The sequence below is a fragment of the Ovis aries genome, chromosome 22, assembly GCF_016772045.2.
Source record: "Ovis aries strain OAR_USU_Benz2616 breed Rambouillet chromosome 22, ARS-UI_Ramb_v3.0, whole genome shotgun sequence".
Taxonomy (NCBI): Eukaryota; Metazoa; Chordata; class Mammalia; order Artiodactyla; family Bovidae; genus Ovis; species Ovis aries.
Window position 1 is genome coordinate 40,394,800 of NC_056075.1, and position 18,805 is coordinate 40,413,604.

At 36.8% G+C, this 18,805-nt stretch overlaps 1 protein-coding gene and 1 non-coding gene across 10 annotated transcripts in view; one reads left to right on the plus strand and one right to left on the minus strand.

Annotated features, from left to right (window-relative positions):
* The window catches only part of WDR11 (WD repeat domain 11), a 55,357-nt gene that overhangs the window by 27,516 nt on the left and 9,036 nt on the right, over positions 1 to 18,805 (plus strand). For all 9 annotated transcript variants that reach the window (XM_012103030.5, XM_004020238.5, XM_012103031.5 and 6 more), the window contains 9 exons: positions 2,422 to 2,528; positions 4,473 to 4,548; positions 7,361 to 7,469; positions 9,486 to 9,610; positions 10,323 to 10,470; positions 14,703 to 14,809; positions 15,228 to 15,342; positions 15,713 to 15,884; positions 18,195 to 18,303. In XM_012103030.5, coding sequence (XP_011958420.1) covers positions 2,422 to 2,528; positions 4,473 to 4,548; positions 7,361 to 7,469; positions 9,486 to 9,610; positions 10,323 to 10,470; positions 14,703 to 14,809; positions 15,228 to 15,342; positions 15,713 to 15,884; positions 18,195 to 18,303 — 1,068 coding nt within the window. The remainder of the gene's footprint in view (positions 1 to 2,421; positions 2,529 to 4,472; positions 4,549 to 7,360; positions 7,470 to 9,485; positions 9,611 to 10,322; positions 10,471 to 14,702; positions 14,810 to 15,227; positions 15,343 to 15,712; positions 15,885 to 18,194; positions 18,304 to 18,805) is intronic.
* Positions 12,412 to 12,482, minus strand: LOC114110373 (small nucleolar RNA SNORD5). The gene has a single exon (XR_003586648.1). It is a non-coding gene; the product is annotated as a small nucleolar RNA SNORD5 (small nucleolar RNA).

The following is an 18,805-nucleotide window of genomic DNA, read 5'->3' on the forward strand; positions in this document are numbered from 1 at the left end:
GTTGCACTGTTTCCTCAGCTTTTCAGGCTCTCGGGCAAAACCCTATTTGCCCTTTGAGTCTCAGCTTTAATGTTTCTCCAGGAAGCCCTGTGTCGCCCGTGAGACCAGATTTCTGTGTGACTCCTGCAAGCTCCTATTAAACTTGTCAGTGCTCCCTTTTGTGATAGATAACTCCAGATGCACTTGTATAATCTCTCTTTCCTGCTAGATCGCAGGGCTCTTGAAGGACAGCAGTTAAGTCTGCCTCATTTGCAGCTGTATTCCCTAGCCTGGCAAGTTGGTCACATGTCCTGGGTACTTAATAGCAATGGCAACAGCATTTATGGGATACTTAACAGATGTATCCTTAACATAATAATTGAAAAGTGAGAGGACTGAAATTTTTCCTGTCTAGAGATAGTGGCATCACTATACCAGAGTATCAGATTTCCATCAACAAGACTTGAAAAGTATATCTTAAGGCTTCTGTGGGTAAACAGATCTGATTACCTACCAGATTTATGTAGAGAGCAGAAGTCCAAAATGCTGCTTCTCTCATTGTGCTCACTCTAAATAGAAAAATTAATGAGTACTCCACATTAGGGGAAAGAAAGAGAAACAAGAGACAAAGGGACTCTTCCAATGAACAATTAGCCAACTTAGATTGTAGGCACTATGGCTGTGGCTTGAGTGTAGTTCATGGAGAGGCTTAATGAAAAAAAAAAAAAAAACACGGCTTGAGTTAGAGATCTCAAAATAAAGAGTAATTGATGGTGATGATGAGTCCGTACAGCACAGACTCTGTGCTAGGCCTTCTTTATGCACCCAGTGTTGGGACCCCTGCACAGCAGAGGAGGGAGCTGAGGTGTAGAGGAGCAGAGAGCCAGTAAGTGCTGGAGCTGGGACTTGAACTAGGTAGTGATCGAGGAGAGGAGGAGAAGGGGCCACTCCAGGCATGAAAATCCTGAAGAGTACTCAGTTTTCAGCACTCTAATTTGATTGTTTCAACACAGGTTTACATCTAAAGAGGTATAAATTGATAACAACAGGAATTCCCAGCTCTTGCAAATGTTATTTTCAGTTCTCTTGGGATTATCTTTGCTCCTCTGAGAAAAGACAAGTAGACAGATAAGATACAGAGGGGTCAGTGAGAAAAAGTTACTCTTATTGAAATAGCAGACAGGTTCAGATGACTGAGAGGTACCTGTGTTGCTGGGTAGCTTTGAAAATCAGAGAGAGCAGCGTGGATGTGACGCAGGAGCCATCACACCTTTTCTTGGGCAGGTGAGAGGTTGCCAGAGCAATCATGCTCACTCGAGCAGTAGCCTCCAAATTAGAGTAGACATGGAAAAATTAGATCAGTCAGCAGGCATTTCCCATAAAGGACAGAAGGCAAATATTTTAAGCTTTGTAGGCCATAAAATTTCTGGCACAGTTCCTCAGCCCTGCCGTTGTACTGTGAAAGCAGCCATTGATATTATATTGTCTTGTAAGTGCTGATGAGCAATTGCATATAGAACAGAGGTTTAGACTTGTCTCCCAGCCAGCTCTGCTACCTTGTGTAGTAGAGACTCTTTGTGACCCCATGAACTGTAGCCCACCAGGCCCCTCTGTCCATGGAATTTCCCAGGTAAGAGTATTAGAATGAGTTGTCATTTCCTTCTACGGGGCGTCTTCCCAAGGCAGGGATCAAACCTGTGTCTCCTGTATCAGCAGGCGGGTTCTTTACTGCTGAGCCACCAGGGAAACCCCATTACCTTGTAAGTAGTATAGAGTAATAATAGTGTTTCTCCCTTCTTTTTGTGACTACTGTGACGAATTCACATGTCCTGAGTCTCCTCATTTTCCACTGATGGTTAAGCCAGTTATGTCAGTGAAAAAAAACATGGACTCACACTGCCAGTCCCAAGGAAATGGGACTCACAGGGCATTAGGTTGATAGGTTAGTGCCTTGTAATACATGTTTATTTTTTTTATTTTGTGCTATTCTTTAATTGATAAACTGTTTGGAGCTTTCACCCACTTCCAATCTAACAGTTCAGTCTGTATTTCTTCAGGAATTTTGGCTTCCTAACCAGCTAGGAATTTTGATAAAATTTGATAAAGTTCCTTCATGTCCTTAACTTTAAGCAGTCTGCTCAGAATATTTCTATACCACTTGTTTTAAACAGTGGAGTTCTTGGCAATGATCTGGTGCTCTTCTTTGCCAGATTTTAATAGTCATTTTAATGCCATGACTTCTGATAGCTGAGCTATTTTTGGAGATAAAGTTTTAATTAGAAATAATTTTTTACATGTTGGAAATATATAATTCTCAGATATTATATTAATATTGTTCTTTGATTAACTTATATAATAAAATTTAGGACATAGAAAAAACTTAATTTTCAAATAAAATTTTCAAACAAAGAATTTTAATCTTTGTTTAATTTCTCTATATAGGGGTATTGAATGGACGAGTTTAACTGGTTTTCTTTCTTTTGCTACCTCAACACCAAACAACATGGGATTAGTGAGAAATGAACTTCAACTGGTTGATCTTCCAACAGGTTTGTGTATTTAGACTATTAAAATATTTAAAATGGTACCATCATGTTGATCAGAGAGGCTACTATTTAGAAGACGTGTTCCAAGTTCTTTCACCTTGGAATTTTTTTCTTATGTATTCATTTTTATATATTTTATGTTTATGTACTCATTTTTTGGTTGCTCTATAATAATTGCCTTAGAAGAGATTCATCATTGTTCGTATGCAAATTGTGCTAACACAAGTCCATGGAGTACCATTAGCCCAAATGGACAGATTCATAAATGGGATATCAGTTCTACTTCCAAGTACATTGTTCCAGATAACCAGAAGTACGGTTTTAAAATAAATCTTTGTAGTTACACTTCTTTCGAATCTTTTAAAAAAATTTTGGCCTTTTCAGGAAACCCTTAAAAATCTTACAAGGATTGTTGTAAAATGCTCAGCTATGAAACTTTTGATATTCTCTGGCTGACTAGTAGGAAAACTTAATTTAGAAGTTTAAAGGCATTACAATAGGGAATATTCCAATAAAGTAACTTGTTCACAATTGTTAAAAACCTGCAACCCAGTGAGTTTCAAAATAAGAACTTAAAAGCAGAGTAAGGTGAAGGTTTTATATTATTTTTTATACAGCACATGGAATGATTTCAAGTATTTTTTTTTTCCACAAAATTATGGGGAGTTTTTTTAATGGCTTAGCAATATGAATGTATGTAGCTTCAACCAAAAGTTATACGTGTGTGTAGTAAATCATGTTTATGGTTGCTTCCTTGTATTGTCAATACATGTTTCCAATTTATAGTTCTTACGTATCAGAGTATGTTACTAAGCCTCAGAGACTTAGCTCCTGTTAGTCCAGTGTTGCTCCAGTCTAATTGGAAATGACCTGCCTGGTGACCCGTACCCCTGCATTCCTGATTTGTCGGTAAACTGACACTGGTCACTGCAGTCACGTGGTAGCCCAGGGATAAATGCTGTCCTATAGTATCATCCACTAAAAACATGCCTGTGCATTTTTCCCATCAGCTCAGGTTCAGAACTCTTAGATAACTCAAAATCTGTCTTTCACAGATTTCTTTATGAAGAACAGATTTCTAAGTAAAAGATACGGACTTTTTTTAGGTAGGACATTTAAGTTCATAAATTACAGATTTTTACAGCCTTGTCTTCTAAGGAGACCAGTAGACTAGCAGAGCCAGGAAAGGGTGCAGTGTGTTTGGCGAATAATATTAGTGAGATTCAGTGTGATGGCCTTGAAGAGCAGGGAGACATGTAGGCATCCATTTGTCTTTGAATTGAGTCTCTTCTCTCTTTTGTTTAATGTAAATGCAAATCTAGGAGATGCTATTAAAATATTTTTTCAAACATAAGGTAGAACTTGTTTATTTTTTTTTAGTTGTAGAAAACTGTTTAACTTCTTTGGCTGTTAACTCATTCTTAATATTCCCCAATTTCAGTTTATAGAGACCTTTGGAGGAACATGTCAAAATATTGTAGTTGAGTATTTTGCCCGTGGGATAAGAAATCTTAAATATCTATTCAAAGAGTGTTTTCCCCATTAGTTAATATTTGTAAACATGGAAAATGTTTATAATACTTTGAATGTAGTTTTTATAGTAGATAATTGCTTTACCATAAATGCCTTAGAACTTTAGAAATTGATGTTTCTAAATTTCTAAAATTAAATTATTTGAAAGGTACCACAGAAGGGCGTTAAGAAATTCTATAAAAAATGAAAATATCCTTTTATAAAGTAGATATTTGAATGCAAGTGATACAGTGTTGGTCTTTTAATACTTTTGATTTAGTTTTGAATTTAGATCATTAGAAACAGCTTAAAGCAAATGGAGGAGTGAGGAGGAGACGAGAAGTTACCACTGATCAAATTACATTGGTATAGCTTTTAGTTTCTTACGTGTTTCATGTGTTGTTTTTACATTTTGTTTAATATTTACAATTAAAGGCAGGAGCATTGCTTTCCGTGGTGAACGAGGTAATGATGAGTCGCCCATCGAAATGATTAAAGTATCTCATTTGAAGTAAGTGTCAACTTAAAAAAAATCTGGTGTTATCACAAAGGAATCTCAAGCATTTTCTTTTTTTTTTATCTTTAAGGAAATGAGAATATGCATGCATGTGCATAGAATTTCTTAGTGGCAGCAAATTGTGATGTGCAGCTATATCACAGAAAATATTTTAATTGCAAAATTAAGTTGCTGTTGCTTTTAATTCTCCATTCAGATAAGTCACCATAAGACAAGATGACTTATCTGAATCTTAACATTTCATCAGATTGGTAAAATGAGTAACCCCATTTTGTTCAACTATAGCTATATTGATGGAAGTACCTGTTACTCACTAAGAAATGTTAGTTATTTGGTGAAGTTCTTTGTTCAGCCTCTACCGCAGTATGTGCTTATTGAGTGAAAGAACTCATTTTCCTTATTTATAACTTAGCTCTAATTCTAGAAGATTTTTGTTCCAAGGAAAAATATATGTAAAGCAGAATCATTGACAACAGAGATTGACTGAAAACTAATCAGAAGAACAAAGAAAGAATTAGTAAGCACAATGAAATTGTTTTTAACATTGCTTTAGCTTTTTGAGGATCTCTGCATTTCCATATAAATTTTAGAATCAACCAGTTTTATCATAAAAGCTTACTGGGATTTTGATTGTGATTGCATTGAATCTGTGGATCAACATGGGGAAGAACTGACATCTTAGCAAGTTTAGTGATTCATGAGTATGGTGTATCTCTCTACTTATTTAGTTCTTCTTTAATTTCTTTCAATAATATTGTGTAGTTTCCAGTATACAGGTCCTGTGCATCATTTGTGAGTTATTTTTTGCTTTTTCTTTGATGCTATTATAAATTATATATTTTCTTCTGTTAATTTCAGTTTTCAATTATTCATACACTAAAATAGTTTGACATATTTATTTATAACATTATATAAGCTTCATGTGTACAGCACTATATTTCTACTTCTATTATCTATGCTTTACAATATGCTCACCATCCAAATTTTATTTTCTGTCTCCATACAGTTGATCTCCTTTACCCATTTTACCCTCTCCCCTGTGTCTTTCCCTATTGTAATCACTACTTTGTTCTCTGTATATCAGCAAATTATGTCAATCAATTTTGTTAACTGTTTCAAAGAAAATCCTTTGGGCTTCTTTCATTTTCTTTGTGGTTTTCTGTTTTCTGTTCCACTGACTGCCATGCTTATATCTTGTTGTTACTGGCTGCTTTATTACTGAAATAACCTGTTTGTCTTTTCTCAGAAGCTTAAGTCTGATTTGTCTGATTAGTATAGACACTCTAGCTTTCTTTTGATTAGTATTTGCATGGTATATCTTTTTCCTTCCTCCTATTTGTAACTTACCTCTGTCTTTGTATATAAAGTTGATTTCTGAAAGAGAACATATAACGGGACTTATTTTACTATTTGATCTGATAATCTCTGCTTCTAATTGCAGTGTTTAAGTTATTCATATTTAATGCAGTTATCAACATGGCTTATGTTTTCATCTGCCATTTTGGTAGTTGTTTTCTCTTTTCTCATTTTAAGCAAATGAATATAGTTTATAATTATGTCAGGTTTAATTTTTCATAGGCAAAATATCAGTAAACCCCACATAAACAAAAGTTCTTTGGGGGAGATAATCAATAATTTTTTCAAATGTAAGGGAGTCCTGCCATGAAAAAGTCTGATAATTGTTCAAAATATTTGGATGCCAGATTTTTCTATTTCTCGTCAGTCTTGACTCTACACAAGCCTGCTAAATTAATACGTCTTAAACGTCTGGTCCCATTATCACCACTGCCTCAAAACTCAAGGATCCCCTGTTCTCTACAGAATGAATCTGTATTCACGATAGCACTGCATTTAGGATGTCTTAGGGCTTTTAATGTGAATCCAAAATTCGCATGTTAATCTTCTTTCTCAACGATGATTGTTCTCATCTCACACACTCTGCATTTCAAGTAGCACATTTCCCCCACACACCCTGTCTCCTTTTCTGTCTTTTGCCACTTATCACACTTGTACCTCTGCCTAGAATGCCATTTCCCTATTGTCAAAGTTAATATCAGCTTTCATAGTGAATCTTTATAGCATTTACCAGGTTCTCTTTTGTTTATATTAGTTATTTACATGCATGTCTCTACTTGTTTTTATATTAGATATAATAAAAGTGTGACATATTTCATTTACATAATCCCTTGTGATTTATAAAATCCTTTCATGTGTGCTGTCCCTTTTTCTTTATCCTTGTAGTATTTAGTGAGGTTGATGAGGCAGGTATTATTAACACCATTTTAAAGGTAAGTAGACTAAAACTCAAAAGGTCACATGGTTTGTCTGAGGTCATATAACTCTCACGTGGGAGAATCTTAAGTCCTGAGATACACTGAGCTACAAGTCACATTTCCCACTCTGTCACAGTTCCTCACAGGCGGCATGATAGAAACTTTCCTCACTTTTTCATTTAGTTTTTCCCGTAACCTGCATACCAATCAGCCCATTGATGCAAGTAGTGGTATTTTCATGTCTCAATGAGAAAATTGAGCCTCAGGAGGGTTATTTTAAAATTTGGATGTGAATTCATGCCTTTTCTCATTCTTCGTTCTGAGCTAGACTCCTTGCCCTGATGGTGTGTGTGACTCTCACAAGTCATCTTAGAGCTTTACCTTCTTAGAACTACTAATCAAGAGGGCTAAAAGTTAGTTTAAATTCTCTTCATTTAGAATGTGTCATCTGAGCTTTATGAACTTTTTATTTGTACTACTTATGGTGAAAACACTGCAAAAAGAGCTTCATTTAGTAATTTTGTTTATTTTAGGCAGTATTTGGCAGTTGTATTCAAAGATAAACCCCTGGAGTTATGGGATGTTAGGACTTGCACCATTCTTAGAGAAATGTCCAAAAACTTCCCTGCAATAACTGCTTTGGTAAGTTACAGTTTTAAAGAAGTAAACAGTTTATTTGGGTATGTATATACATGGTGAATATTTTTCTTTAGCTCAAATTAAAATCATTACTGCTATATGTTTTATTGCAAAAAATGTATATTCAGAGAAGATGATCTAAACAAATGGAGATAATTCTAATTTTCTTGGATGGGTTAAGCTAATATTATGTTAAAGTCCAATTAAAATTTAATTTAGATATTTTGAGGAGCATGATAAACATATTATAAAATATTTATGGAAAAATAAAAGTCCTAGTAGCTAAGTTAACCTTGGAAAAAAGAGAGTAATGTAGGCGGTATGGGGGAGGTAGGCCCCTTCCCACTCCATACAGTAGATATAAAACCATAGAAATAAAGTAATGTCATACTGGCCCAAGTAAGAGAAATGGATCAGTATAATAAAGAGCTCATTAATAGGCCCATAAGTATTTGGTAATTTAATGTACAGCAAAGTAACTTATAGTACAGCAAAGAACTTACAAACCTAAGGGGAAGAACAGCCTGTTTAGTAGAAAGTATTGGGGAACCTCTCACTTAATAGAGAGAAATACTGGATTTATGCATAATACCATATTCAGAGGTGGGCTCCACAGGATTAATGACCTAAATGTGAAAATAACTACAGCTATAAAATTAATATAATCAAATACAGAAGAATATTTTTCTGTTCTGGGGGCAAAAGAGAATATCGGAAGCTCAAACCAAAAGGCAGAAAGGTAATTAATGAATTTGATTACATCAAGATTGGTGCTTTCTATTCAATGAATCATACCACTGTCAAAGTTAAATATGGAAGACAACTTTAAAAAAAGAAATTTTCCAGTGTCTTAAGATGGACAGAGGGCTAACTAATTCTCTAAGGGGTTAGTATTACGGGAACTCCTGCAATGAAGGAGTAGTAGCCCCAGTGGAAAGATGGACAAAATGAAAGATGTGACCAGTTAATGAATGTCAGAGAGACCTAAAAGGCCAACAAGCATGTGAAAAATATTCAGAATCCTGGGTTTGAGATGTACAAAGTAAAATGGCCATGATAAACCTTTTAGACAAACAAAAATTGGAATGCCAATAGCATCCTATGTGGGTGAGATATCGACTGTAAGAATTCTTAGGCACTGCTGGTAGGGATGTAGACCACTGAAGCCATTCTGCAGAGCAAGCTGGCTTAATCAAACACAGACATCCTCTTTGCCCCAGTTGGTCAGCTTCTGGTCATACAGGAACTTCTGTGTGGACATTGAAATTTTAGTGCAGTGTAATTTCCCATGATGAGAGTATAGAGACAATCTGAGTGTCCTTTCCTAGGAAAACTAAACTAAAAACTAGACTAAAAATTGGCAGATGTACCCACGAAGTACTTTGTAACATACAGAAACAACAGAGGTGGGACTTGAATACGTTGTGCCCAGTAAAAGGAGCAATGGGATGAGATACATTATCCACTGCTGTTCATGCAGACCACAGATACCTTCATGTAAAATAACTACATGTTTAAGAATTTATACATATGAGAGGGTATTAGATTAAATGCTTTAGAATAAACAGGAGTAAATAAATAAAAGGAGAGTTTTGGGGTGGGCCTATAGGTGATAATGGGCGATGACTGGAGGAGTGTGTGATCAGCTCATCTAAGGGGGAGGTGGGGAGGTAAGGAGTGGGAGGTACCATAACTAAATGTATTATTTTGATTTTGAAAAATGGAAAGCATCAAAAGTTTAAGTCTTTAGGAGTTTGTCATCAAGCTCTTTTCCCTTAAGCTCTAATTGAAGATTCGAGGGGGAAGGAAATAAGAGATGGATTATTGAAACCTTCTGTCATAAGCTTTAATAAAAATGCATGCCTTCAGCCTTTCTAAAAATTAAAGTAAAACCTAAGAACAAGTTGTGAGTTCATGTGTAGTAACAAGAAGTGATGCTGGGCAGTGGTGAGTATGACCCGCTCTTCTGGAAGAAAGAGGGACTGAGCACCTGTGGGTGTGTCTGCCTTTGATTCACAGGAATGGTCACCTTCTCACAACTTGAAGAGCTTGCGGAAGAAACAGCTGGCCACCCGAGAGGCCATGGCCCGCCAGACCGTGGTCTCAGATACAGAGCTGAGCGTTGTCGAGTCATCTGTGATCAGGTGCCCTGCTTCCGCCACTGTCATTTGTAATAACCTGGTTATTACAGAGAACCAGGAATTTATTATTTCCTGGTTGGGAAATTTGCTAAGTCCTGGTTGGGAATTTGGTGGGTGGCATCCTTAGGCATCTCTAGTCCGCTTTGGAGCAGACTTTGATGGTTCCGTACACGCTCAGATAACTAAAGAGTTAGTTAGTAATTGCATTGGGAGCAGCGTGCAGTTTATATGTCAGTGCCTGTTAGTGAGCATGATAGATTCTCAGTGCCCTTTGGCTGCATGGACTTCAGCTTCTGAAGTTCAAATGAACATAGCATGAACACCCAGGTGGACCCTATTGTCATCTATGTTCACTGCAGAAAATGTATTAGGAATTCTAACTTTTGTACTGCCCCATCCCCACCAGATTTACAAATAAAAAACTTGAGAGAATGATGGGCCAAGGTAAGGCCTCTGTTTTGCAGCAGAAACAGCAAAGAGGCTTCTTTCCCATGTGAAGTCTAGATCACTACATTCTTCTGTACAGGGTAAACATTCAGTCGTGGTATAAAGAATAATTTGTGTTTTCCTATTATTGCCGGGCAAAGATTAGTTTCAGCCTTTTTTTTTTTAAATGATTTGACCTCCTGTTAATCCATCTGTATTTTGAGTGAGTTAATTAATTATGTCACTCTAGGGGAAAAAAATCTTCATCTTCTTTTCCTCTATCCCAAAGCTTGTTGCAGGAGGCTGAAAGTAAATCTGAACTCAGTCAGAACATCTCTGCCCGGGAGCATTTTGTGTTCACTGATAATGACGGCCAAGTCTATCATCTCACTGTTGAAGGAAACTCAGTGAAAGACAGTGCTCGGATCCCACCAGACGTGAGTCCAAACTGTGGTTAAACCTGCATGAAGATTTCTTACCATAGACCTCATTAGTTCTATATCCACTGAAGCCACAGTTAAGGTGGAAAACTATTTCAGAAAAGTTTAATCTAAATAAACTTTATTAAGGAGATATTACCATCGATTAAATTTGTCTCATACTTTTGGAGAATAGCATTATAACTATTTTGATGACATATCATGTGCTGCTCATTTTTGTCATTATAATAATTCATGAGGAACTATTTCCATTTTATCTGTAATAGGATTGAGGGAGAATGAGTAACTTTCCCCAGGTTGCCCAGCCTCGTGACATGCCAGAGCAGCGTTTAAACCCAGGTCTATGTGTTGGACTCATAGTCTCTCCTCTTTCCATTTCAAGTATTACCCTGAAAGATTTTATTTAAAATCTAGTATTATTTTTAGGTAACAGTAATCAGGTTGTAGGTGTAAAGGTATTTATTAATCTTTACTAACATATATATCCCTCATGGCCTTGTGGAATTCTCTAAGGATTTATAGTTAATTATTTGTGTCAGCGTATACCTCATGGGGTTTTTTTACTGAGTGGATGAAGAAAATGTTTTTGCTAATATTACTATAACTGTTAAGTAGAGAATGAGACTATATATATATATATATATATATATATATATATATATCTTATTATATATAACTAGCATGTGAAAGTGCTTTTCAAGCTGTAATTCCAGTTTTACTGTCATATAGAATGAGTCATATCTGAGATTTAGTAATGTCTATTTTAAACTCTTAATAATGCCAAAAGTTTTCACTAGTTTGAAAGGATAAAAATAATGCAAATGTGAAAGATTGATACTTGGCATTATAATAGGAGCAGTAACCTAGTTTTAAGTGCGTAGAAAGAAAAACTGCAGTTCAAGAACGTGGCCATAAGAGTTGCAGTGTAAAGAGCTCTACTCTGGAAAATCAGTTTGCTTGCAGAGCTCCTCCTCTAGACCTCAGAGAAGGCCCCACCTTAGCTCCTCTAGTGCCACTTGCAAATAGCTCATTCTCTTTGTTTTCTGATTACATCACCTTTGAGATTAGAATAGAAATAATCCAATAATTTCTGAGATTCTAGATTCCTCCACTCTAAAAAAAGTTTAAAACTTTTGAACACTAGACACATGAATTTTCCTTCTTGTAAGGAAGAAAGGGAGAAGGAAAAGTCCTGCTGCTTTCAGGATTTTTGCACAACACAGCTTTTAAGATTCTGCCTCCTCTTATGGAGGTCTGGTCAGGATATAGCAAGTCTTAATTCTGCCTGCCAGATCCTTTTATTCCACAGCTGGAAGCAGTTTCTTCAAAGAATGACCAGCCTAATAAGGATCCAGCCTCCAGTGAAATTAGTGCATATTTTAGAGCAGATTATTTTAGGAAGAGAGTTATGTATCTACTGTATAAAACATGAATGATTGATGTGGGTTCATTATGTTTATTTTTATTTTTTTATTTTTTTATTTTTTCTGCACAAAGGTTTCTTTTTATTCATAACATAGGCCAAGTTATTTAAGTCAATAAACTTTTTTAACAATTTTCACACTTCCTGATTCTTTGCACTTCCAGTCACCATAGCTCCTCCATAGTTGCCATCTTCAAGACAGCCCTTTCAAAAAGTTCTGCTCAATCCACAGCTGTGATGCCACAGTTGTTTTAGTTGGGCCTCTTAGATCTTCAGTGGAGTTCACTTCAAAGTTTGCCACTTGTAATCTTCCAGATCCAATTTCCTCAAGCAGTTTACTATAGGATCCTGTTTAGGGTCAGGAGATGGGATCTGTCTAGTTTCTCTAAAAACTTACCAAGTTCAAATCATATTAATTCCTGCAGATACCAAATAAAAGACTATGGGTTACTTACTCATGATTAAAAAACAAAAACCTAAAATATATGCTTATTTAAATGTTTTGTTATACTCAGCTCTATCAGAATTGAGTGTTAGTTCATATCTGTATCATTCAGCAGTTGAACATTAAATTCATCATCTGAACATTATGTTTATTTTTAGCAATCAAAATATTTTTCAATGACCAGTGTGTAGAATTGAGGCAGAGGTTTTGTTTATTTTAATCTAATGTTTTTCTTTACCTTCCTTCCAAATATAAAGTACTAAGCCACTAAGCCATTTATTTTGAGTTGGAACTTTACCTTTAAATTTTGGCCCCCAACAATAGAGCATATAAAAATGGTAAAAAGAAGAAGCCTGATATATTTTAAATTAATTCCCATGGAGAGTTTATAGTTGACTGACTGCCTTTATTCAGAAAACTGTGGGAGAGAATGATTATCTGTTTGCTGCCAGCTTTACTTCGATCCTTTGAACATCGTGTTTTACATGTAAGCAACGTATCAGTGCCAACTAATAATACTCTACTGAGTTTTAAATCTTTCATTTGTTCTCGGGATTATTTGGAGTCAGAAAGCGAGTTTGTCCCACATTTCTCCGAAAGCACCTTAGAATCTTCATATGGCTTATATCCCATCAACAAACTCTTAGGTAGAAAGTTCTAATACATCACTTGTAATTCTAAGCTGGTGACAGATTTCTGGACTGAACTTTTAATATTCTAATTTTTAGAAGTTAGAAAGTGATGTAAAAATGTTAAAAAAAAAAAAAAAAGCTCTCAGGACTAAAAAAGTTACATTTAAAGGCAAACTCTTAAACATTCTATTCTGTTAATATGGTCAGAAGAATAAAAATAAGATCTTGGACTATTGCTTTATACTGTACTGAATTCTATTTATTTAACATAGCTTTCTAAGTTTTTTACTAATTGAATCATTAAAATAATTATTTTAAATCCAATTTTATCTCTTGTTTCTTGACTACCACTAGGATTTATGCAGTATTTGGTGTATGTGCAAGTCGTTTAACAGCCAATTTAGCAAAACTCTGGAGTATTCCTACTCCTTACTAGCAATATTGTGAGAACCAAACGTGAATTTTTAATATTGTTTTATAAATGAGGAAATAAGATTTCTTTGAATATAAGAATGTAAGTAGAAAAGTAATTGAGAAATATTATTGAATAGCTAGCATTATATTGACTCTGTGGCAAACATTGACATAAGGCCTTTACCTGTAAAAATTTATTAACACTAATAGCAACTCCTCAAATTTTATGAGTTTGCCTTACTTTATCGACTATAAATCCAGACATATAAAGATTAAGGAAGCATGCTGCACATCACACAACAGATTCAGTGATGCAGCTGGGATTCAGGCCCGCACAGCTTTTCTGAGAGCCCCAACTCCATGTCTCTTCATCACGGTACCTCTGTGCGTGTGTTAGAGCTGCATGCTCCTTCCAACCCACTGTGATTTATTACAGACGTGTCTCATTCTTGTATTTGTGTTTCCCTGTGTAACTTCTCTGCAGAACCTTCTGTGAATTCAGATTTTATAGCTGCCTTCAGTGCATAGTATCTCTTCTCCTTCATTATTCATGAAGGTATCAGCGAAGCTATGAATCTTTTTTCTTTTTTAATTGAAATATAGTCGGTATACAGTATTATGTTAGTTTCAGGTGTACTGCGTAGTGATGGATCCTCAGTAGAGGATAGTTGTGAGAACAGTTAGTTGTGAGACAGCTCTGAGTTCCCCCAGAATAAGTGTGTTCATCCTTTAGCAGTGCGGGATAACTCGGAGACAAGAGCTCCTGAAAGAACTTCCTTTCCTTCTCTTTTTTCTTCTTTTAATTTTCTTTTCTCTGAAGTAGTTCTTCCTCAAAAGACATCCCTTCTCTATTAATCTAGTTCAGATAATAACGTCTATTGAATTGAAATCTTCTGTTTCTTCTTAGTTGAAATTGAAATGCTAGGTAGCCCTCAGTGACTACACTCTGTTAGTGTTTGATGATGTTCATACTATAATTAGGTTTTATTAAGATATCTTTGGGGCTTCCCTGGTGGCTCAGTCTATAGAGAATCCGCCTGCAATGCAGGAGACCCAAGTTCAATCCCTGGGTTGGGAAGATCCCCTGGAGAAGGAGATAACACCCACTGCAATATTCTTGCTTGGGAGATCCAATGGACAGAGGAGCCTGGTGGGCTACAGTCTGTGGGGTCGGAGAGTCAGACACAACTTAGTGACTAAACCACCAGCCAGATATCTTTATTATTTCAGCACAGTTGTTAAATAAAAGTATTCCTCTGTTGTGACTGCTTATAAGTGGTAAAATTGATGTGTGTTTGTTGCTGTTCTTTTCTAGGGGAGTATGGGTAGCATTACTTGCATTGCTTGGAAAGGTGATACGTTAGTTCTTGGAGATATGGATGGAAATTTAAATTTTTGGGATTTGAAAGGCAGAGTATCCAGGTATGTGTCAAGAATTCAAGTGTACTATTTGGCTGAAACAAAAAGTCTTGATATAGTTCCATTAGAGGCTTGCCACTTGGCAATAGTGTCATTAAATATAGTCATGTGCAGGTTGGATCCTTGGGTCTCTTGTTATAGAACTTGGGAGGAACGGCCTTGAGCTAAACTCTGGAATATTCATAGATGACCCTTACCTGCAGGGGGCTCACACAGAAGTGCTGGGGCACTATTCCATCTGCTGTTAAAGAGCAGACCATGTCTGTCGTATGTGACCCCTGTCCCAGAAAGCAGAGTGGTTGTCCTGTCATGTCACTAGACCTTGTCAAAAGCAAAAATAGAAAGAGACATTGGACATATCTCTCAATGACGAGATATTACTCTACTTCATATTGGTGTTTTGGCTTCTGTTGGTCCTCAGAGGAATACCTACACACCGAAGTTGGGTGAAGAAGATTCGTTTCGCCCCTGGTAAAGGAAACCAAAAATTAATAGCAATGTACAATGATGGAGCTGAAGTGTGGGATTCTAAAGAGGTAAGCCCAGCTCCACATGGGTTCACTGCAAATGAAACTGCTGGTCACAGGAACTATGTACTTGTTTTCCTTCCTTCTGATTTATAAATGGGTTTGTCAAGCTTCTTAGAGCAGTTTTCTTCCTTTAAAAATTTTTCTTTCATAGTATTTCTGTTCTAAAGGTGACAGCTCAACAGATTGTTAATGTTATCACCATCTCTGGGACCTTCAAAATGCAGTCTGCATGTGGAAGATAGATTGCCCACGACTGCTCAGTTTTAAACATGAACTGGACCTTCGCCACAGGCACTATCTTTCTTGCTCGTTTAGTCTGGAATGATAAACATCTTCCTTTTCTTTCTGAAAGTGACAACCAAATTCACTCTTGAAGGTTCAGATGGTGAGCAGTTTAAGAAGTGGAAGAAATGTAACCTTTCGGATATTGGACGTGGACTGGTGCACGTCAGATAAAGTGATCCTGGCTTCCGATGACGGGTGTATCAGGGTCCTGGAGATGTCCATGAAGTCCACGTGCTTTAGGATGGACGAGCAGGAGTTGACCGGTATGGAGTTCTAAGGGAAGGATGCTTGGAAGTGTCTTTATTTTGCATCAGCTGTTCTTTTCATGGGAGAGAGCTGCTTCTGTTTCATTTCATTCTTTCTAGGAATCTATGTTTAAGAATGTATATTAACTTAAAGCTTGAATGTTGATACTATTGAGATGCTAGACTCTGTAATTAGATGTCAGTCATTCCCCAAGGCTGATTTACTCAGTGCCCTTTCCTTGACCCCTGTCTGAGTGCTCTGTCAAAAGATCAAAGATGTTTACATGAATAAAAATGACTTCCTCAGACTTCAGGAGAGGTCATCAGAGGACACGGATCTAGTGGTAAAGTGCTGCTGGTTTTTTAATAGTGAGTCTTGTGTCTTTTGCAACCATATATCATGGAAAAATAACTTTGGAAAGTATCATGAATTGTGATGCCTGTCTTATGACTTGTTAAAGGGCCAGTCAAAACAGAATTAGATGATTGCACTACCCTGCCCTTTTTTGTATGGTGGTTTTGAGATTTTTTTTTCTGAGCTTTCTGAATGAAAGCTGTTTTAGTAAAAAGTAGCTATGAATCAGAAGTTTGTGAGTGCACTCATCAATCTATTTGAAAATGAGATGTCCCTACATTAAATTTTTTCCAGGCATACCTTTGTCATATACACTGGGCTATCTGATCTGTAAAAAAATGTCATAAGAGAATTGTTTAGTCATTTACAGAGTTTCATCATAGAAACTGTCGGCTCTGGGAATTGTCTGTACCTTCCCAGAGTCAGTCCTTGGCACATTCAGAGACAGTAGGGTTTTAAAAACATGAGCCTTCATTGTTGCGTTTGTGCTTGAGGCACTACCGAGTCGCTGTGTGTGTTGACTGGGCTGCCTTTAACTTAGATTGAATGTGCTTTTGTTTGTGCCACTGCCCCACCCCTGCCACTGTATTTGGGAACCATCACTTCTTACTCTGGAATTGTGAGTGCTGTCTGGTGAGCTGCAGTTGAGCACTGCATCGCCACATCTGTCCTCAAGATCCCTGCCAGCTCTGCAGAAGTAGCAGAACCTCCCTCTAGGGAAGGACAAGCATAGATACTAACTTGAAACGTAAAGTTATTGAGGAAATTAAGGGAATTTCAAGAATGATTTTTTATTTTAATTTAGTTATTAGTTCTAGGTAAAGAAGTATGCAGATATAATCTAGATGTTTGAGAAGCTGTTCTTTGACCTTGATCTTAAAATTTGAGTCTAAAAGTCTCCAAAGCCAAGGTACTTGTTTTAAGTTAAACTATTTATATAATTAATGAGAACCCATTGTTAGCTTAATGGGCTACCATGTTTAGTACCATGACTGTTTAATACCATGAATGAACAGGTGACTCTCAACCAGATTTTAGATTACATTTTTCTTTTAAAATTTTCCTTAAAAAAAAAAAAATCCTATCGACTCTCTAGTGGTACAACCTCAGCTAAAAAGGGCAAGTTTTAAAATAATAATGGGGAAAGTCAATGAAATTGTGCGTATATTCCCCCAAATTGAACTTTAAACTCAGAACAACACTCAGTAAATGTTAAAGAATAAAGACTGGTGAGAGTGTAAACATGGAGTTAGAATAAAGATTTCTGTGTGTTTGCTGCCAGATATGTGCTGATTTGAGCTTGGAAAAATATGTTTGATGTAATATATTTCTATTCTGAGGAATTAGAAATGTATTTTGGACCTTACTGATGTAGGATAATAAAATCATTTGAGGTCATATGCATTGATACAATATTTAGTATATTTGCTTCATTTCTCCTTTATGAAAAGTAGAGAAGATCATAATATGTTGATTCAAATCTGTTTTCTTAGGATAGCTTGGTCTTCTTCCACCCCCGCCCCTTATTTACATTTTTCTGACACTGCCTCTTCTCCCAGTAAAAGGGGAAGTCAGACAAATGTAGAAAATTGGAATCCCTGTTTTTAAGTTGGAGAATCCTTCTTACCTGCTGCCTAGATCAGGGGCATAAAATGGCATGAAATAATATTCTTTTTAGCAGTGTCTAAAAGGAATCCAGAACTATGAGACTTGTTTAATAACATTTCATATGATGCTGTTTCCAAGAACTTTCAGTACTGTCTCTGTGGGGTCAGAAACTCTTCAGTCTAACTTTCTGCCTGACACTTAGCCCCTGTGTCTTAAGCAGTGATTACACTAATACGCTCTCTGAGTTGCCACCACCAGACTTATACATCATTTTCTGCTGACTTCTCTGTGAACTGTCTACAGCGGAAACTTTATAGTTGTATACAGTTCTACTTGTTAAAAGCAAAATCTGTGTTTTTGTCTAGAGCCTGTGTGGTGCCCATATCTCCTTGTTCCCAGGGCTGCTCTCGCCTTGAAAGCTTTCTTATTACATCAGCCTTGGAATGGACAGTATTCTTTGGACATTTCTCATGTGTAAGTTTTTTTGCATTGTTGTTTTCCTTTCTTAATTGATTTAAGATTGAAGGACACTCCATAAAAATTAGTAGCTGGTCTCCAGGGCTTACAGGGATTGGAACCTTAACACTGAGTTAAAGCAGTGATGGCAGAGACCCTGAAAGAGCCACTGATCTGCCTCTTGTCATTCCCACTCTGGAGACCTGGGCACAGCTGTGAGTACACATGGGTCTCTCAGGTGACTTTGTGGTCCTCTTATGGTCTGAACCTGGGCATGGTGTACTGAGTGTGAAGAGGGCCAGTTGAGGCCAAGAGGAATTTGGGGACAAGATTCAATTCAGTTCAGTCACTCCAGCCATGTCTGACTCTTTGTGACCCCATGAATTGCAGCACACCAGGCCTCCCTGTCCATCACCAACTCCCGGAGCTTAATCAAACTCATGTCCGTTGAGTTGGTGATGCCATCCAACCATCTCATCCTCTGTCATCCCCTTCTCCTCCCGCCTTCAAGCTTTCCCAG